Source organism: Lonchura striata, chromosome 5, assembly GCF_050655825.1.
Source record: "Lonchura striata isolate lonStrDom1 chromosome 5, ASM5065582v1, whole genome shotgun sequence".
In the NCBI taxonomy this organism is placed as follows: domain Eukaryota; kingdom Metazoa; phylum Chordata; class Aves; order Passeriformes; family Estrildidae; genus Lonchura; species Lonchura striata.
In genome coordinates this window covers 68,679,462-68,701,131 of record NC_140707.1, presented here as the reverse complement: position 1 = coordinate 68,701,131, position 21,670 = coordinate 68,679,462, and the positions used below count along the sequence as shown (strand labels likewise).

The 21,670-nt window shown below is 44.8% G+C and overlaps 1 protein-coding gene across 1 annotated transcript; it reads right to left on the bottom strand.

Moving 5' to 3' along the window:
- Nucleotides 1-701: 701 nt before the first annotated feature.
- Nucleotides 702-18,851, bottom strand: DHRS7 (dehydrogenase/reductase 7). Its single transcript, XM_021554524.3, has 7 exons — nt 18,707-18,851; nt 13,950-14,102; nt 8,367-8,473; nt 7,819-8,058; nt 2,878-3,000; nt 1,275-1,490; nt 702-913 (listed from the first exon to the last, which is right to left on the bottom strand). The coding sequence occupies exons 1-7, from the start codon at nt 18,840-18,842 to the stop codon at nt 878-880; spliced, it is 1,011 nt and encodes a 336-aa protein (XP_021410199.1). The 5' UTR covers nt 18,843-18,851; the 3' UTR covers nt 702-877.
- Nucleotides 18,852-21,670: the final 2,819 nt, after the last annotated feature.

Below are 21,670 nucleotides of genomic sequence, written 5' to 3'. Positions count from 1 at the left end.
TTCTGCTTTTGGCAGGAACAGGAGTTAAAGCTGCTTGTTCTGTCTCACAAATCTGTGCAGCTGAGTGCCCCTGTTCAGCTGGTTTGTGTGCTCTTGAACCACGGCCTGTTTGGTTTGGAGCATTTCTTTGATTTATCTGGAATTCAGGAATTGGAGCACCTTCAACCCTGGCCTTGTCTGTGTTCACAGGCTGCTGTTGTGATTACTGATGGCATCCTGCTCTCAGCAATGGGACTGAGCTTGGGACCCATTGTTATCCCATGAAAACCCTGAAGTGCTCTCTTTTCTAACCAGGTGTGTGCAGAGCCTTAATTCTTCCCAACACCTCCTTGCTTTAGATTGTGATGTTGATCACACACAGGGCAGTGTAAAGGCAGCAGAGCTGAGAAAGGGGCTGGAGAGTAAGTCCTGATCTTGTGTCAGAAATTGAGGGATTTAGCCCTGAACACACATTTTGCTCAAGGAACACATCCCAAGCACAGACCAGACACCCTTACACCTATACCATACCCATCTTCTTGTGGGGTTTTGTTAATCATCATGATTTAAGAATGAAAGTGAGGGAAACAGCATCCTGGGTTCTATAATTTTAGGCTGCTCACCAGCTATTTGCCCATGTCAGAGCAACAGCCCAGCCTCTCATGTGTTTCAGTCCTTGTAAGCTTAAAAATTCAGCCTGTGGGAGTTTGGCATGAAACAGGTGTGTTTAGAAAGGAATTTTTATTTAGTCGAGTATGTAATCAGCTCTGTAGATCTGTCAATTTACAGAATGACAAAGACATAACAAAACCAAAAAAAGCTGTTGTTTGCAGTCACCCAATATGAAAAGTTTCTCAGCCTTAGCACAAGTACAGCAGGATTTCTTACACACTTTCCCTTATTTCTTCTTTCTTGAATAAGAGGCATCAGCATCCTGGAGAGAGAGGACATTAAATCAGTATTTCCCCACCCTGTGTTAAAAACACTGTGAGTGAAAGACTTACTTCAAAGTAGCATGTACCATGGGCAGTTAGAGTGAGAAAGCACAAAATTTTAAGTTGCATGTGCCACCCTTACTTTTGTATTTCCTGTCCCTGCAACACTTGAAGATGGGAGGGTTTTTTGCACCAAAAGAATCAGTAGCATCTACCAGGGATGACTACAGGAATGAAACACTGCCCTGCACATCAGTGTGACTGAGGAGCAATGCAATCCCAACATTCCCACAGCAGAAAAGAACAGCAGCAGAGTGCAACAAACAAACAAGGGGAGAGGGGGACACGCTGCACACTCACAATTCCACTCTTGAAGTTCTGTATCCTCCTCTTGCCCATCCTGTTCATGAGCCACCAGGCCCAGGTGGGCGCGTACTGCCACAGGTAGCACACGGCCAGGTAGGGGTGGTCGCTGATCCAGGCCTCCTTCACGTCGTTGGCCACGCTCACCAGGGTGAGGCGGGCACAGCGATCCGTGGGCATCTTGTGGGACTGGTCCCCACTGTTCTCGATGGACTGAGGTGGGGACAGAACAGGGAGGGGTGAGAACTCCATCCCTGCAAGTGACAGAGGAAAAGGGCCACGCTCTCTGTGACAGACACACTCCTCCCAGTTTCCCCACAAGAACTTACCCAGAGACTAGGGCAAGGGAACCATCCTTCACTGTGCTCTGATTTTCAGTGTGGGAACCTTTCCACCTTCCTTTGGCTCAAATTTTAACCCTTTTAATTAATGCCTCTATTGATGGATCAAAGGTTTAAAAAAATGGATCTCCAAGCTCTGTCCTGCTTCAGCAAGGCTTAGCACTTGATGGGGATTGTTGAACAAGATTCCCCATCTGCAGCTCTGAGGAATGGGAACTCCCCAGTTCCCAGCTGTGCCTGCCACATTCTACATTACAAGTTACTCAAGTAGCCAAGTGAGTAGGTGAGGTCACATTCCCCATAAACTTAAATATTCCTGCCACTTCTCTCCATCTCAACCAAGAGAGAACAGCCAGCTGCTTTGGAGCAGGGACATCAGCCTGAGGTCATTTAGTGAACATAAACCACAGCCCCGTGAACTCGTGCACAATTCACTCCAGCAATAACAGGCCACTCTAGCAATCTGTCCTTCTGTATCACAGGGCAGAAGCAGTTCTGGCCTAGATTTGCTCCTCCTCCCTGGTCTTCTGCCACACTGAAATCTGAGGAATGTGTTTTGCAACTTTCACCATTGTTCAAAAAGTATGTCTTCTTTCACGCAACATTTTGCAACACAAAAATCGTTCCAGAACTCGATTCAACAATGAGAAATCCCCTCCCCCCTCGCTGGTCGGTCATCCTGAGCTTCAAATCGATTGAATTTAGGGCAGATTACAGTTTGATGTATCACAGTAGCGATTTTGCCAGCTGCTTTGTCAGACAGCCTTTACTAAAAGCCATTGTGCAGTTGGAAGGTTTTGCTTTTCCTCCTGGAACAATCCCTAACAGGAAAGGAATGCACAGCTCGTGTCAGCTGAGCCGGGGCTGTGCCAGCAGCAGCGTCACCCACCAGGGCACAGCGTGACCAGGGCAAACAAAACCTTACCTGTGCAGCAAGGACAGCACTCCCCATACAGAGCTTTGTCCAGAAAATCCTGGCTTTCTCCCCCAAAACTGCAGCACAGTGGCTGTACAGTACATTTTACTAGGTTGGGTTGTTTGTGTTGGAAGGAAGAGGAATAGCAATTACCAAACTCAATTTTCATTTGATACCACCACAGATGACAAGAGTATACACAGTTCTGCACCACTCAAAACATTTCTTGGTAAGAAGAGGTTAGTGTTTGCAGAGAGGACAAAACAAGACAAAAGTACTCCACAAAAGGATTACTGGCCACACAGCAGAAGTTTGGTTTGTCACAGCAGAACTGAGTCCTTACCTTTGCAAGATTCTCAGTAAAGACATTTTGGATGATCTGGGACTGTACAGGCCCTGGGCAGATTTGGATAATGCTTATCTCAGGGTAGTCAGTCAGCTCAGTCCGCAGAGAATTAAAGAAACCCTAGAAGACAAATATATAGTGAAATCTTCCTTTCCTGTGTTTTTTGCAAGGTTTAGCTGATGACATCTTTTCATACAAATTTATACTGTGAAGATTCCACTACAAGCAATCCCTTCTATTTTCTTTGACTTCTCACAATCAATGGCTAATTTAGCATTTTATCTGCAGTCACAGACATTGATATATAAACCAGTGAGGAATCCATCCTCATCTGACCAAATACACAGTAATTTCTCTAAACTACAGCCAGATTCTGTACTGAGGACAAGTCTTACTGTTTGGCAGTGGAAATGCCACTAATCCTAAGTATTGCAATATCATGGAAATTACCTTTTGCAGGTCAATTGCTGTTTGTGTTTACCATAGAAAGTTTACACAGTTTCTATGAAGTCAGTGGCACTGGCTTACACAAGGAAAGGAGGACAATTTTCAGCAGAGTAAAAAATGCACCCTGACACTTCAGGAGGTTAATTTGCAGCTCTGACTTTGCTACAGAGTTTTACATTGTCAGCTACATTGATACAAATCTTATTTCAATTTGGGAATATGCTACCAGTGCATCCAAATTAAACCAAAATTACAAAAATTGCGAGTACTTATTTTCTTTAAGCTACAAGGATACAAGGTTTTCTTTCTAAATTCACATTTAGACAGCAACTATTCACGGGAAATGTGGACAATTCAGAAGAGTGCATTCCACCAAAGCTGCTGGTCAAACACTCTGGAGGATGATTTAGCCAACACCCCATCATGCCTTATCTTTGACCTGGCTACCAACAGCCCTCTGTATCTATTTCAACACGTAATTTTGTGTCACAATAGAGACACAGAGTGAGCACAGGCTGATAAACTTCTCCCACTGTAGTAAAATTTTATCACTTTACTCCCATCCAGCTTGGGAGGAGGGATGGCTGGCCCAGAGCTCTTCCCTGAGCAGCAACACAGGCTAAAACCAGTCTGGTTTAGGTAAGGGCCTGTGGTGACACAGAACCAGCAGCTGGGACAAGCCACTGAAGCTCAGAAAGGAGCAGCACACTCTGACCAAGAACAGGAGTTCCAATTTCCCTGTTGCTCGTGGCTAATTCTAACTTCTGTATTCCATACAGGCTTTGCAGTTCAGTTCCCTAAAAACACTGAGCAGGAATTTAAAGTTGTGAATACCTGCAGGCCCCACATCTGGGGCTGGATCTTCACAGCATGTGAGCAAAGCCTGGAGAGGACTAAGTTCTGACACTGGACACTCATGTGCCCAGAAATCTTCTCCTGGACAGATGGGAATCTGCTCCTGACACCCAGCAGTTTTGGTTTAAAAAGCCAGGCTCTCCCCTGGCTCCTCCAGCCTCGTGTGCACAAGCTGTGTTTTATCCAGCACTCCAGGCTAATGCTACATCCCAGCCTGCACCTTCCTCATCCCCTTCCTCCCCTGAGGGGTCCTGAGCCCACTCCTTTCAGAAAAGCCCCAAACCCCCAAGTTGTGCAGTGCTGTCACAAAGGTGGTGACTCAGTCCAGCTGAGGATAAAATCACACCTAAAAAGGCAAATAAAATCACACTTTAAAAGGCACATAAACCCCCACTTGGCCACCACTCCCTGTCCATTGGAGGTGAGGAACAGAACTGGCTCCCGTTTTGCCTGAAGGGAACACACTTCCAGGAGTCAGGGAGGTGGGAGGGCATGTGTCTGGGAATGCTGTGATGGAAGGGAAGCCAGAGCATGGCTCAGTCACTTTTAACAAAGCTCCTACACCTACTCAGACGCTGGGAGGCTCCTGGGATCCAAGCTGTACCTAAAACTGGGCACCTGAGCAGCCACACAAAGGCACACAGCAGCAGCAGGCAGCTCCAGGGCACTGTCAAAGCCAGGCTGATTCCTTTAAAGGCTGCACAGCCTGTAAACACAAAATGCAAGTAGCCAGAGCTCCTGTTCCTGCTCTGCAGCCATCCTGCTGTCCCACATCCTCCCCTCATGTTGCAGCTCCAAGGTTTTACACCAGAGAAGTGGCACAGCCTTCACCAGCAACACAGGAGGGCCAGGACACTCACTCACCCTAAATCCTGGCTGATGCACACTGCCAAGAGCCTCTTGAAAACCAGAATCTTACACAGACCAGTCCCCTCTGGAGGCTCTGGGTACAAGTATGCACATGTTTTCTAATTCCAGCACTTTTCCTTGATATTCAAAGATAGCAGGCATGAAATTCCTCTGCTTCCCCCCAGAAGAGAAGCTTTAAATTCCTCAGCAAGAAAAACAAGTGCTATCTCTTATTGAACTTCAGGCAGGGACAGACCCAGATTTGGGAACAGTAAAGGAACTCCAATGCAAAAGGAATAACCTGACAATTTCCACCAAGCCCAGACTGAAGAAATTAGACTAAAAACCAAACAGTGAACAAAGAGAGGAGCTGTTGCTGCTCAGTCCATGTGCTTCTTAAACAAGTTCCTGATGAAGGAACATTTTGAAGGCCACCATTCCTGATCCATGCCACCAAATAGATGAATTACAGCCTGGTGAATGCACATGATCTCCATGACCATCATCCCTCCAGGAGGGAAACTGCACCAGGCAGATGCAGACTCTTGTGGGCTTGACTCATGCTCTTACAGCACTCCCAGCACTGAAATAAAGGGTAATTTCATCAGTAGAACATTGTTGTGAAGAATTCCAGTTGGCATGAATCAAAGCATGATTGTTCCAAGAACAGATTCTAATTCCAGGCAGAATTCCTTCCTTCCTCCTACAACTGCCATTTAAAGGAATCTTTAAAAACCCAAAAATACACCCAAAGAAACAAACAAAAAACAAAACAAAACAAAAACTAAAACTAAAAAAAAAACTAAAAAAAAACCAAGCAAAAGGAAGGACTTTTTTAAAAGGGGGTGTAATTAAGTTTGCAGTATTAAGTGTGTCAGTTGTGATAGACTCCAAGCCATGAATTAAAAAAAAAAAAAAAAATACCAAAGCAAGCCAAAAACCACAACAGACGAATCCATGTCAGATGGGCTCACATATTTCATAACTGGTGGCCAAAACACAACATTCAAGAAAATCTTAGAATACAGGACAGGTGGATACATGCTGGGAAACTTGAACAGGAAAAGCACCACTTTTTGCTTTGCCTTATCTTTCCCCTCCCCTCTTCCAGTCTCTAGTTCTTTTTGGTCACCATCAGAAATGGGCTACAGGGCTAAGGAGGGCTGCCATTCCTATGGTATTCCTTTATCTGAACTGCACTGGTAAAGTTTGTTATTTCAAAAAAGTTTTTTCTAGTTTTTGGGGGCTTCATGCCCTCATCTAGCTCTAACTCCAGACTGATCAGTGACTCTCAGGGAGAGTATTTCCAAAATCAATATTGCAAGTCCTGTTTCAACACCTGCAATTAGTGTTTCTAGACTTACTGTGAAAGAAACAAAGAAGGAGGTTTGGAGTCTGGCCTGGTTATTGAGCAGAGGTAGAAGCTAATAAAGATAGAAGCAGCTCAGTCCGCTTATTTTACTTCATTTTAGTAAACTTATTTTTTTCAAACTTTGTCTGTGCTCTCAATCTTAACATGAGATTGACAATTCCAAGTATTTTTAAAGCAACATGTGAATTCATTGTGCTCTGCAATTAATTAGCCATGCTTAGCCCAGCTGCACCACACCCAAAGATAATTCAACCGAAAGAACATTTAATAAATGAAGGAGCATGAAGGGAAGTCAGGCTTCTGCTCATTGCATTCCTCTAATTTTAATCTACCAGGCTTAACCCAAAAGCTGGCCTGTAATGGACAATCCAGCATTGCCACTCCAGTGAAAAGCAGCAGATCTCTCCCCATCACAAACTGAATTTTTTTTTTTTAGCAGAGATCTGTCACCATATTCTACATTTTCATCTTTGCAAGAGGCTTTGCAGTGTCAGCCACTTGTCAAATTTTTGTTGTTGCTGGTCAAATTATCCAAAAGGTTCTTAATCCCATGTCTTAAGAAGTTGTTTATTCTGTTCACGGGCTGAAATGCAGCAGGGAGTAAGAAGAAGCCAGTTTTTAAACCATCACTGAGCGCAGCTGAAGTTTGTTTTACTGAGATCAAAATGTACACTAGCAGAAGGCCAAACAGTGGTGAAAAGCAAATATGCCCAAACAAATTTACTGGTTAAACAAGAGATTCCCCAATGCTACAGGCAGAAACTTTTCTGAACTCCTCTTTTATGTTTTTCTATTCAAGTGACACTGCTTTCAAAAACTTTTTCCAGGCAAAGTAGAGTATTAAATGTTAGGCAGAAGATAACTTCCTATGGCACTGTGAGCTGCCAGTTCTTCACACCACAGAAAGATCCAGAACTCTTGGGAAGAGTCATTCAGCTGTTCCCAGGAATTCTCATTTTTCTGAGCACTCTGCCTTACCACTCAATGGTCTCATTTCACTGTCCTAAAGATCTCCTGAAGTTGTAAAACTCTCACCAGTGACTCTTTCTCCCTAAATGAATTGAGAACATTAGGGCTCTATATGCAACAGAATAATGCTCTCATAGAGGTATTCCCTCATCTGAAGGCCAGAGGCCAAGGTTTTGTGTTTAACACTGGAATTTAACCATGTAGTGGCTAGAACCAAATAAGCTGGCACTTGCATTCCAGTGAGGAAAAAAATGTCTACAGTGGGAGCTATTTCACATTTCAGAGCAAATTAATTCTAAAGAACTTTCAATACCTGAGGATGTTGCATATGCCATGTGAAATTTCAGGTGACTCGTGTTTTCTGCAGAGAATGAAGCCCTCTGCTACAGCACTGGTACTGGTCCTCTTAATTAACTTAATTAATTAACTTCCAGCCTGTAACTCACCTGCAGAGCGTGCTTGCTGGCACAGTAGCCGGTGGCAAGAGGAGCTCCCATGATGCCCATCACACTGCTCACAGTGACAATCTTTCCTTTCTTCCTCTGGACCATGTGGTTCAGGACATACTTTGTCAGTGAGATGGTGCCCAGGTAGTTGAGCTCAATGATGGCATTGTAGACATCCAGGTTGGTGTCCACGAACAAGGAGCGTTGTGAGCGCCCACCATTGTTGACCAGAATATCAATCTCCAGAAAGATAAGAAGATAAATTAATATAAACACAAATTCCTTTAATATTTGTGCTTCTTCAGGTAATTCAGTGAGAGTTTAGTCCTTGGGAAAGACCAGTGGTTATTTGTTTGCTGCTGAAAACCAGTAGAAAGCAACAGAAGGGATAAAAATGCAGGTACTTTTTGGCAAGTTTAATACTAAAGCTGAAGAAAGGTGTCGACAATGCTGGATTTATCATACAGTAAAATAAAAGTGAAATATGAGCATAAATGCACGTCTAGGAGACAAAGAAATAAAATTTTAACCCCAGAAGTACATCTTACCTTGCCAAAGTGCTTGAGCACACTGTTGGTTGCAGTTTCATGAGAGGATCTGTCAGTCAAGTCCAGACGCAGAACAAGGATGTCATTGTCACTCAGGCTGCTAATCTCTAAAAAACAACCATAAAGGGAATGGGAGCTGATAAGATTCCCAATGTCAGAACTGTGGGAAACATAACATTCTTTTAAACACCACATTTTCACAAAGAAGACATCAAGAAAACATAACATCAAGTTGGAAATAAAATGCTTGCTTTGTTTTCATTTTGACCCCCACACAGAATTTATTTTTAATCTGTTCCTACCAAGTGTTTTTCTTGCTGTTTTTGTATGTGAAAAGCCTGGCTATATTAAACAGGCTTTGTAGCACAATACAGAAGTTTCACTTCTCTAAATAAATTGCAATAGTTAGGAGTAAAATCCAGCTGAAACTTTTCACTGAGGGATTCAGAAGCACATTGGGAGCCCTGAGACTTTGCTTGGATGTCAACATGTCAAGCATGTTTATTCCTGACAACAGGACTTGTACAATTCACACCCAAAACACAACATACATAACCTGAGCAGCTGTGAGGCAAAGTCTATAGAAGCTGAATTATTGGGGTTTTTTGGGAGGAGGTAAAAGACTTTTTTTTAACTGATAACTTTTAACATATCCATGGCCTGAAATAAAACTCAGCTGCCATCAAGTTCCAGCCTTTTTGTCACGTTTTTCCCCCACTGTCTCTTCAGAACAACTGACCTTTTCCATAGAAGGCATTTCTTGAGCAGTGATTTGTTACCCTGGGGTTTTGGGGCAGATGACTCACAATAACAAAATCTTAATCATTTCAAGCTCTTTTTAAACTACATCTAACAAGAATTTTTACATGATTACTATTAGTTAGTGCTGTGTTTTCCCTGAATCAATTACTAGCCACATCTAGGTTTGGTTGCTCCCCCTTAAGCAGCTGCCCTCTTCAGAGAGCTCTAAACTTTTTAATTACTACTTCTTGCAAATATAGAGCAATTTGAACTTTGTCTTAACAGTGATACAGAAATAAAGAGGTTACTTAAACCCACAAGTTGCCTCTGTTCAAAGGTCATTGCTATTTAAGCCACTGGTTAAATAAACAAATAATAAACCAAACAGTCTGGTTTAATGTTAATATTATTTCTCCCTCCAACCCCTCTAAACGCATTTTCTCCTCCATTTCTTCCAGAAATACAGCAGTAAAATGTAGTTTAAGCTGCCCTCTCAGGGACACACACCTCTGCCTCGTGGACCTGTTGGGGTGTGGATGTCTCTGCCATGGGTTAACAAGACCACAGGGTCAGCCCAGCCCTGAAACTACACGGGGGAGAAAGGAAAGAGCAGAGCAAGAGACACAGGCTGCTGGTAAGGAAGGAAGTGCTCTTTTAGAGGATGTAAGAGATGTCTGACATGAGGAAATTTTAAAGCAGAAACCTCATCCAGGATTTCCACATTCAAAGTGTGCATCTCCAGCAGCTTCCTTTGTTCTTTTCTAGGGTGAGGGGTCCTTACTTCAGGCACTCCTCAGACAGCTTTTACAAAATCCAAGCAGTCATGTTCCCCTTTTCTAAACTCCTTCTCCCATTCACTATCCCATTGTTTTTCTGGCTGATGACCAGCACTGTGCCTGGTGCAGAAGGCACATATAGGTCCCAATTTATGCACTGCCAGAATGGTGCTCCTCATTGCTTTTACCAATAAACCCTAATAATCCACTGCCCCTTTTGCCTGCTACCTAAGTGAGGTTTTTAAGGGAACAATTATAATATACAGAAAAAACACTAGGTCCCAAGTAGGAGACCTTAGTTTAAAGTTCATTGCTTGGGTTTCAGATCAACAAATCTTTTCAATACATGTTAATCCCAGGCAGCAGTTTCTCATGACATGATAAACACCATAGCTCAAGAGTAGTATTTTCCAGCTCTTCTGCATTTCCTCTTCTTTTATTTCTCCCTTGTATAAATGCCCTTCAACAGAGGTTGAGCTTTCAGCAGAGGCTGATCAACATGACCTCCTGGGGTCTATTTCAACCTCAATTAGTGTATAATTTTTGAACTTAGAGATTGCCTGTCACTCATTTGGCCTATCCATAATTAAATCATATTTGACCTTTGCCAACCCCCCCAACTTTACATTTTTCTTATTAGGGTTTTTGAGAGAAAACAGCCTCCAACATTTCTGAGAAAAGAAAGAGTGGCTGGGGGAAATAGAGAAGCCTCTTGCAGGAGCTGAGTGAGTTATACAAGTTGTTTTCTCTCCCTCCTGCCCAAGTGTAGTGAAGTGTTGAGTTGGCATGTGCATGACTCAACAGAGATTACCTCTCACTCTCTCTCTCTCTTTCTCTCCCTCAGCTTTTAAGCAGTGTAGATGCACAAACCTGTACCACAGGGTGGTGTCACTAAATTCTGAACAAGATATATGTGCTTGTTTCTGACACAGCTCAGTTGCTGCTGTGTGCAACCTCTACAGCAGGCATGTTGCAGCACATGAGCTCCAATCATGCCCCATAAATCAGCCAAATTCACACTGATGTTTCACATTGCTGCTCAGACTTCATCCACCCCGTGCTACCCCAAACCCTACAGGACAGTCCTGAACTCAGCTGCCAAGAGAAAACGTGCAGGTGGAAGCAGGCACAGGCCCCCCAGGGAGCACATGGACAAGCATGCAGGGATGGAATCAGGAAGATCAATGTCCAGGTGGAGTGGAAACTGAAATTTCCACTGGAATTGAGGAATGTGAAAGGCAGCAAAAGCTCCACAAGTCCAGCAGCAACAAAAGGGAGGCCAAAGACAGAGTGAGCTCACTGCTGGACAGGGATGGTGAGGAAGAAATGATGAAATGCACAGAAAAACCTGAGGTACTTAATGCCTTCTTTGCCCCAGTCTTCTCTGGCAAGATCTCCTCTCAGGTCTCCCACACTCCTGAGGCTACACTCTGGGGAAGGAAACACTACCAGTCAGATAAATTAAGGACGAAATGCACCTACAAGCAGGGCAAAATCTGCATCTGTGATTTACAAGAGCTGACCAATGTCACTCCTTTTTGGAATTTTCTTCTGAGTAGCTCCCCAGAGACAGCAAGAAAACAAATGTCACAAAGCCTAACCTCAGTCTTTGGGAAAATTATGTGGCAATTCCTCCTGAAAGCAATTTCCAAGTGGAGGACAAGAAGGTGTGTGGAGAAAGCCACCATGGATTTAGCATGGCCATATACTGCCTGACCAACTCAATTGCTTTTTGTGATCAGCTGTGGCATCCCTCCATGATCAATATGTTTGAATATCTTTGCTAATGACCCAGATGATGGGGGAAAAAAACACAGATTTTCATAAAATTTTGAGTTAACATCAAGTTCAGAGGAGCAGTCCTGCTGCAGGGCTGGACTGCCATGCAGAGGCATCTTAACGAGTTCAAAGAATAGTCTGACAAACCACATTAATTCAATAAATTGAAATGCAGATTTTTCACACCTGGGACAGGATATTGCTCTGCAGGCCAACATCCAGAGGGTCAGATCTCCAAACAGGACCTGGGTCCTGATGGAAGGACAGCAGCAAGCTGAATGCAAGCCAGCAGCTGGCTCTGGCAATGACAAATGCTAACGGGCTGCACTAATGAAAGCACACTGAGGGAAAGTGATTTTTAAGAGCTTCTACACAGCATTCTAAGACTGCACCTAGAGCACTATATCCAATTTTGGACCCCCTAGCTCAAAATAAATACTGATAAACTGGAGATAGTGAAGCCTAGGGCTGCTAAGCTGGCTGGGGAGGCTGGCACACATAACAGTCAAGAAAAGGGGTGGAAGCTGGATTTACACAGCCTTGAGAAGCAAAGGAAAAGAGTGGAAGTGGGTCCAATTACTACCTTCCCCTACTTAGAAACTGGCTGTAGAAAACATGAACTACCATAGAATAGTTTAGATTGGAAGGGCTGTAATTGTCACCTCATTCTAAACCCCTGCCATGGAGAGGGACACCTTCCACTAGACCAGCTTGCTCAAAGCCTCATCCATCCTGGCCTTGGATGCTTCCAGGGATGGGACAGCCACAGCTACTCTGGGGAATCTGTCCCAGAGCCTCACCAGCCTCAAAAGCAATAAATTCTTCCAAATATCTAATCCAAACCTGGTTTCTGTCAGTTTAAAGCCATTCCCCCTTGTCCTGTCACTGCCTGCCCTGGTTATGTTTCTGTGTCACTGAAAAGTTTCCAATATTCCTACTAATCAGACCTTCAGTTAAAGCAAAGTTCAGCAGCAAATATTTGCAAAGCACAGGGCTACATAAGACTACCAAGGATGTGTATGGCATCCTTGGAAGCTCAGACCTTCACAGGGCCACTGAAAGTTGGCAGAGACAGAAATCATCTCAGATAAATTAATGCTTTTGGTGCACATTACTTGAAATAATATTTCTGAATATTCCTTAGCACATCTTACACATATTTCCTGAAAATGCCTCTCCAGGACTGCAGCTGCTGCCAGCCTGTCTTGTGTTATCAATTTTGCAATCACAACAAACAGCCATGGACGCAAATGGTGTTGCAGACTTCTGCAGACCATTGCATCACACAGCACTGGGATTTTGTCACAATTGCCACTTCACCAACCTGTCCTCTGCCTCTTTTTAAATATCAGACTCTTTAGGTGACTGCTTTTTGGAGTCCTCAGAAAATAAAACCAGGATAAAAGGAGTTGTGCATTTTTGAAAGTTCCTTGAAAGCTTTTCTGAGTAGGCTGCTGGAACTTCCAGCTTTCTAGACATGTCTAGGTGCTAATCCAAGAAAAACTTCTGATTATTCTCTAACACACATTCCAAGTAGACTGTGGACATTCTGTCAACATTACTAAGACTGAACTCTCGGTGTGATAACACATTCCACATAAAATACTCCATCCTGAGCTACAGAGGATAAATAGTCTGAAAAAATGCATACTGTTAACCATGTTCAAACTCTCTATCTATCAGTGTGAATTAACTGCCTCTTCTCTTGCTGCCAAGCCAGAAAACAGGAGGGAAAAAGAGAAACAGGAGGAATGAAGCCAGACCACTGAGTCATCAGGCATATGAGAGCTAACTGGAATAGTTTAAAATTCTGCTTCACATTTTTTCCTCTTGATTACAGGAGATTCCCCTTCTTCCACATTCCTAGTACAACTTTTTCATTTTCCAAAGAGCAAAGTCAGTTTTCTCGAAGCCTGTAATGTGCACAAACCTGAAGAAAAAATATTTCTTAGCAGCAAGCATCTACGTGGTTTGGTTCTTTACAGAGTAATACCCCCGGGATTGTTTCCTCCATTCCCCACAGTATTTATTCCATTTCTTAATCTAGTATCTTACAAGAGCACTTGCAACTGATGACATGGAGATTTTTAGGTACCAGTGGCTTAAGGAGGAAGTTGAAATGCATGTCTGTACAAAGGCTTCTCACTCACAAAAAGAATACACAGCTGTGTATAAAGTTGACTTTCATAGTAAAATTTATTCTGATGATAGGTGGGTTAGTGTTCCTGTGGCAATTCCAGCCCAGCCAGGGTGGAACTGCTTGCATGAAATGCTAAGTTGTACTTACGAAGGCATTTCTTTTTCACTCTCTGCAGCTCATCCTCCCTTCTGGCAGAGATGGCAAGCAAGGCTCCCAGCTTTGCCAGCTGGTAAGCCAATTCTTCTCCGATGCCACTTGAGGCTCCTGTCACCCAGACAACCTTGCCACGCAGCTCATGTTCTATCAAAAGAATCAAGACAGCAGTTCACACGTTGCCAATGCTAGGATAAGCATCTAACTCACTGCAGGGGTGTCATCTGGTGCTGTTTTTAAGAAATATGCTCATTTTGGGGGTATTACAAAATCCTGACTTTATTTTTTAGTCACATGCATTTGTGAAATTGTTCGTGGTTGTTCTGTTGCCATTTGAACTTTGTTCCAAGGCTAATCTGAATAAACACGGGTTATTTACCTGATGGAAGAAATCTGATTACATTTCTGCAGGCCATCCACACATAACAATTCCACTAACTTCATCAAAAACAGTTTCAGAGGAAAAAGGGGAAGAGAATTCTTGGAATTGACAGGAATCAGGTACTGTATTGCAAACACAACCAAAAGCCTAAGCAAGTCTTTCCAAATAAAGTTTCATCCCAAAAAATGTTCTAGAGAAATTGCTGACTGAGTAAAATTCTCTGAAAAGAAAGACAGCTAATCACAAAAACCCAAATGGCTTTTCATCCACTTTGTTTATCATCTGATGCAGGTTAGCTCCTGCACTGGCCAGGGCACAGTACACAGAGTTCCCAAGGTGTAAATTCACATGTGGATTCCCCAGTTCCTGCCCTGACACGGTTTTTTAACCTGTAGTAAAATTAAGAGCACCTTGCTCTGTTTACTCTTCTGCTGATAATGCCTGTTCCCACTTGTCTACAATCATTCCCACCCTGTGGTACAGCTGGGCACTGGGAAAAGCCTTAGCTTTCCACACATGTATCCAAAATCATCAATACCACAGATAGCTGAAAAAAATCATTCAGTTAATTCCAAAACATGATTTAGGGGTGAAAGATCACAAATATCAGAGCACTTTCCAGAAGGAATCGTTGCTGTGTTCCTCAAGATCAGATATAGTGAATATCAGTCTTGGGGAAAATCTAACTCAGAGCACTGCTGACAGGAGCTCTTCCCTCTCTTTGCAAGTTTGTGCATTCCAACATCTAGCCAGCCACGAAAGATTTCATGGCATAATTCAAACATCAGAGCCAAATGCAGTTCCTGAGACTTAAAGCCAGTTTCATTCTGAAAAGGCTCAGAGTAGCATTTTAGGTCACTGAAAATTAACCACTAATTTAATTTAGAAAAAAATACTCCTTAATTTAGAAAAAATTACTCCTTTTCCACTGTGGTCAAGACTGCTTTTACTTCCTACTCTCTCCAGTAATCAGTTCCTGCTTCTCTCTACACTACACCATGTTTCAAATTTCTATTTTGGAGTCTAAATTACACAAATCCCACAAAAAGACCAGCACCAAAACCCTTCACCCTTCAGACAAAAGCAGTGAGCACTCAAGACTGACTGTCAGAGCTCAGCTTGACTTTGTGGGGCTGGCAGTATTACTTGTCTTTTCTTAAACTGACTGCATTTCAGCCCAAAAAAATCCTTCCTAAGCCCAGGCTTTTCTGGCTTGGGATTGTTTGGAGTTTCTTGTTTCTAAAAACACTAACAACAGCAACAGGAGTCACTTCCCAAAGGAGAGATTATGAACTAGGGAAGTGGAATGAGATGCTGTTGAAGTTGTAGAAATATCCAGTGTTCATCATTAGAACAAATGGCCGCTGTCTGTAAAGTTTATTTACACCCTTTCCCTACAGTTTTATTCCAACATATTCCAAATTTATTGAACTAAACACAATAAACATGGGAGTTTGCCTCTCCTACTACATTTTTTCCCTGCAGAAAACTTGAGCAGACAAACACTACACAAACAAAACAACACATGGAAGTAATTTCAACCCTGCTTACCACACTCATTCCTCTTGCTACTGAAAACAAATCCACTTCCTCCTACCACTTAGTTTCCCTGTTTCCAACCTGTCTTGGGCAGCTCCTCAGCAGTTATTCAGGATCTTGTTCTGTGAACAGAATAATTCACTGAGATAAGGAGAGTTTTCCCACCGATTCCCCAGAGCTGATTACCAAGCACTGAGCTACTGAGAGTTAACAAAATGGGAAATTTCAAATGCTGGTGCGGAACAAGAACCAAACCATCAACTTTGCTCCAGAATAAATGTCCTGTTGTTGCTGGAAATAAGTTTAAAAATTAACTATGCCAAATTAAAAAATAAAAGTAGATAATGCCATTACTAACCATTAACTACTGTGCAACAAGGCATAACAAATGACAGGCTGAACTGACTAGCTCTGTAAGTAACCTAAAAAGTTTTGTAGTTCTGCTTAGAGTTTTTTCCACATTTTATAGGTCTTATAGCACAAGGCTGCCATGTCCTTTCTTTCAGGAAAATTATTAGAAGTGAGGAAGTTTAAAACAGAACATCTACTCCAGAGCCCTAAAGAATCATACTATTATTCCTACATTTAAGAGCAGGGCTTTCATACATGGAAGGCTCCTCCTTAGCTTGACAATATTAAGTTGCCTGTGAAAAGCACAGGGTTTAGGGTGACTTCTATGCACTCAGAAAAACACAAAGCAGAAGGAAATACATCCAGCACCCAAAAATCCTTCTGTCCTGACCACACACAAATTCAGAGGATGGGAAGTAATCCAGCACCTGCCAATTAATAAATCCAAAAGTCAAATTTCCCTATAGAATTGAAGCACTGAATTGGACCAAGTCTTATCTACATTATGGTCTTTCTTTGTAATTATAGTTCATAGCACAAAAAGCACAGGAGATCAATCCACTTTCTGCTAAATACCTTCATCTCCAAAAACTTCAACACCCATAATAATGTTGTAGAAATGATAACACAATACCATGACTGCCAGAGTGATAGCTCTAACAACACCTTTAATTAAAAATTAAGGGATACACACATTATTTACCTAGGCACCCTACATGCACAATATGGGGAGAAGAAAAAGGGAGAAGTTATTTAATGAAACATCTTTTCTAGTGTATGTCTCTTCTGTTTTCCTACCTGGTTTGCTAAATGGTACCATTTCAGTTATATATTTTACTTAATTACTAGCACAGAGGCTGGGGGGAAAGGGGAGGGGGCCAAAATTACAGCTGACCGCTTATGTTGATGAATTTTTGCCTGATTCTTCTGGTACTACATGTTAAAACAACCCCATCATAAAATTACACTGCACTGGTCTTCACACGTGAATTTTTAGACTACTTACAGGGTTTCCAGGCCTTCAATCATTCTGAAGGCTATATTCAAATAATACTTTGTCTACCCAAGAGAGCTCCTACATGTTGATGCATATTGCACATCGATCCCTCAGGACAAAACTTCAGTTCTGTTTGTATTAGTCAAGATTTATCTCTCTTCTCTGCCCTGATTCTTTCCATGCTCTTTGCAAAGTCCACAAAGATTTTTTGCAGTTTTGTTACAGCAAGGGAACGTTCTGATGGAGCTCATACAAAGCTTCTGGCTGAGTACTCAAAACAGCTATAAGAGATTGTTCACACTGATTTAAATGCAGTATTTTTTAGAGCTTTATTACTTGGGCTAGTCCATTGAATGGAGAACAGAAAATATTCACATTTGCAAGGAGCTTCTGCTGAGGGCAGGAGACAAGGAGGTCTCAAGTTTGTCCTACTCTTCTCTCCAGCTGTTCCTCACACCAGACTTCACCTGCACCACCATCCCCTAAGGAATCATGGTCCCAAGCTCAAACCTTCACCATTCCTGGTCCACCTTCATTCCATGAAATCCCTTCTCCCTGTCTCAACCCAACAGCCCATTTCAATTCCCACATGGGATATCCTATCGTGTCTCTCATCCCACCTTCTGTCCCCAATCTCCACTTCCACCTAAAGCACCCACAGCCAGGAGCTCACAGCAGCCACAAATCACCCCAGCAGGCTCAACTAAGGGGGGATATTCACACATTTGTGCCTTTTCCGACCAAAAGCCTCTATTAAGCAAACAAAACCCATAATTTCTAAAGATCTTTGTCCAGAAATAGGCAGAATCACAGTCAGAATAGAAAGTTCAACACGAGCAAGAACTGAAAGTGCCTGACAGTGTTTCATGGAACTTTTGTCCCCCAGGTGACCAAGGCAGCACCTTCTAGAGATGCAGTGACAGTCCCTAAGAGCATCGTGTGCCGGGGCTGCTCCCTGGAGACATCCAGAGCACAATCCACGGAACAGGAAACCCTGATAGCCCCAGCATTAATAATACTCATGTTTCCTTCACCGTAAACACTTCGGACAGCCCTGTGAACGCAGGATCTGCCCGGAGACCGCAGAATACTGCAGCAGCAGCTAAAAAAAGGCTACAAAGCCACTCGTCCCGGCCACACGGGCCAGGCACCCTCGTCCTTCCCGAGCCTTCCTCCCACACTGTGCCCTGTGCTCAGCAGCTCCGCGGGGCAGGACCGGGAACTTGCCCAGAAACTGCAAAACAAAGTCCCGGGCACAGGAGCCAGCGCTGGGCGCGGACCCGCCGCCCAGTGCCTTTTTGGGAGCTGCTTTGCCAGCGCCAGGGGCACCACGCGCCTCATCCAGGGAAATTACACCTTTGGGGGATGTTTATGGACAACCCCACGGCACAGCTGATGCCACCAGCGCCCCTACGCTCCCCGCCACCCCCTTTCACCGAGCGCGCCGCGCCCCGCGGTGCCCCGCGGCCGGGGCGGCATTACCTGGCTTCTTCCCCCACCTCTCGGCCCAGAGCAGCGTGAGGTCCCCGTCGGCCCTGAGCCAGCGCAGCAGCTGCACCAGCAGCGCCAGGAGAGCGCCGCCCGCCAGCGCCAGGCACAGCGCGCAGCCCCACGCCATCGCCGCCGCTCCGCGCCCGCCGCGCCGCGCCCCTTTATCCGAGCCGGCCTCCTCCCCGCCTCCCTCCCGCCCGCCTCCCCTTCCACCCAGTGCCCTCCCTCCGCCTTCCCTTCCAGCCCCGGGCCCTCCCTCCGCTCGCCTTCCCTTCCCTTCCTTTCCCTTCCACCCCCGTGCCCTCCCTCCCTCCGCCTTCCTACCCTCCGCCTTCCCTTCCAGCCCCGTGCCCTCCCTCCGCCTTCCCTCCGCCTTCCCTCCGCCTTCCCTTCCCTTCCCTTCCCTTCCCTTCCCTTCCCTTCCCCTCCGGTGCCCTCCCTCCCTCTCGCCTTCCCTTCCCTTCCCTTCCCTTCCACCCCCGTGCCCTCCCTCCCTCTCGCCTTCCCTTCCCTTCCCTTCCCTTCCCTTCCCTTCCCTTCCCTTCCCTTCCCTTCCCTTCCCTTCCCTTCCCTTCCCTTCCCTTCCCTTCCCTTCCCTTCCCTTCCCTTCCCTTCCCTTCCCTTCCCTTCCACTCCGGTGCCCTCCCTCCCTCTCGCCTTCCCTTCCCTTCCCTTCCCTTCCCTTCCCTTCCCTTCCCTTCCCTTCCCTTCCCTTCCCTTCCCTTCCCTTCCCTTCCCTTCCCTTCCCTTCCCTTCCCTTCCCTTCCCCTCCCCTCCCCTCCCCTCCCTCCCCGCGGCGCCCAAGGCTGCGGCGACAAGCGCGGGGTGCGCGGGGCAGAGCCCGGCGTGCCGCCGGGGGTGAAGGTCTCTTTCTGGGAGCGGAGCGCGTTGTTTCCCCTCCTCGCCGCGCCCCCAGGGCAGCCGGGGCTGCCCGGCCTTTCCCCGCTGCAAAGAGCGCTGCCCGCCGCACGTCCCGGGCATGGCTTCGGTGTGCGGGGACCAAACGCTGCTCAGAGAACAAAAACCGGTGCCCGATTTCCTGGAGAGCCTCGTGGCTGTCCCTGCGAGACACCGGCGACTCCTTTCCCCTCTGCAGCTCTCCGAGGGCTGCCAGCCCAGCTGCAGCCACCCCCGGCCCCTGGGTCACATCCTTTCCCGGCCAGGTTCCTGCAGGAATGCTGCCCTTGGACATGCCTCCTGCTTCCCCACCTGTGACTGTGAACCCAGCTCTCACACTTACCCACTCTGGCCAACGTTTCAGACCTCGGGCTCCCAACTTTGGGGTGGTGGATATCCCCAAGTACTAAAAACACCAGGGACTACAGCATTTCTGGTCATCACTCATCTACAGTTCTTAATGACAGATCTGTTAGCGCTTATGTGCAGAAGTGAAAAGCTCTGTTCTTACTGCTTTGATGTACCAAAGTATCTCACAAGAGGAGGTATAGATGCAAAAAAGAGGCTGGATAGGGACTTTTCACAAAGACATACAGTGACAGAACAAGCAGGAATGGCCTTAAGCTAAAGGAGGATAGGTTTGGATTTGGTATTAGACAGGAATTCTTCCCTGTGAGGGTGGTGAGGCCCTGGCACAGGGTGCCCACAGGAGCTGTGGCTGCCCCATCCCTGCCAGTGTTCCAGGCCAGGTTGGATGGGGCTTGGAGCAGCCTGGGATAGTGGAAGCTGTCCCTGCCCACGGCAGCAGGGCTGGAACAAGATGATCTTTGAGGTCTCTTTCAACCCAAACTGTTCTATGATTCCATGAAAAGGGTAACCCACAGTAATTCCTGGCTCCTCACCAGATATGACACAAATGCATGCAGAGCTTGTGTAGGACAGGACATACATCCTGTTCCCAAAATCTCACAGGCTCAGGCCCCTGATCTGTCAGCAGATGCAGCACAGGATGGATCTTTACCACACGCAGCTGCTCGGTCTGTTCCAGCTCCACCAGTGAGTGAAGAATTCATGAATCACCCCCTGAATTACCATAAAATTTGCATTACAGCTTTTTGAAGCAAAACACAGCCATGGTCTACCTTTGAGCCCTTGGTCTCTTACTGATTTTTCAGCAAATCAGTCCAAACCTAATCCATATGACAAGGGGAAGGTGACAGAAAATAAAAACACACCATCAACATACTTTGTTTCTGTAAATAGCCCCAGTCATCAGCCATGTCCAAACTAATAATTGTAAATTAAATGGTTGTGGTAATTCAGAATAGAAAAAGGCCTCTGAAGGTTATAAAGGAAGTCACAGAACTATGAATGCTCACAGTTATACAGTTACAGGTAACAGATATTCTTTATATTCCTCTGTTTTCTCCTGTTTTGCTGAGTTAAGAACTATTTATATTGTGCTAATACAATGCACAATGTAATGGAACCTTATTGTCATAGAAAATACAAATAATATAAATAAATAGCAAGTAACTGTTTTCTGGGTCTCATTTTCTACTCGTGCTAAATGCAGGGGGTGTGTACACAATTGTGGAGCTTTGTGCCACAACACACCCTAACAGGCAGTATAAAGCTGGAGAAGGATGTGAACTGCAGCTGCACAGTGTATTCCCGGGGGGGTTTTTCCCAACTATCCCCAAAGACACAGGAATGCAGCAGCTGGGGCTGAGCACAGAAAAGATGAGTAGCAGAAATTCACAAGCATCTTGTGATGAAGTTCCAGCATCTTGTGGTTGGTTAGTGGTGACAATTTATTGTGTTAACTCTGTGCTTCAGCACTTCTTTTACAACAAACCTGAGTAAAATATATTTCTCTTGTTAAAAAAAAAAAAATAGAGTTAAGTCAGGGAGGTTTTGTGCATTTGTACACCTGCACAATCTCCATCAGTCAAGATTTTATGTCCTGCTCTGAGACAGGCATGAAGTTCATGCTTGGTGTCAACCTGAGCTTCAGAAGGAGAGCACTTGGAAAATTTAAAATGTCCTTTACAAGGT

Excerpts from the sequence above, each read along its gene's own strand:
- DHRS7 (XM_021554524.3), bottom strand. The coding sequence starts at position 18,842 with ATGGCGTGGGGCTGCGCGCTGTGCCTGGCGCTGGCGGGCGGCGCTCTC. Across the intron at positions 14,103-18,706 it reads GAGGTGGGGGAAGAAGCCAG|AACATGAGCTGCGTGGCAAG; the intron begins GTAATGCCGCCC and ends TTCTTTTGATAG. Across the intron at positions 1,491-2,877 it reads TTACTGAGAATCTTGCAAAG|TCCATCGAGAACAGTGGGGA; the intron begins GTAAGGACTCAG and ends TCCCCACCTCAG.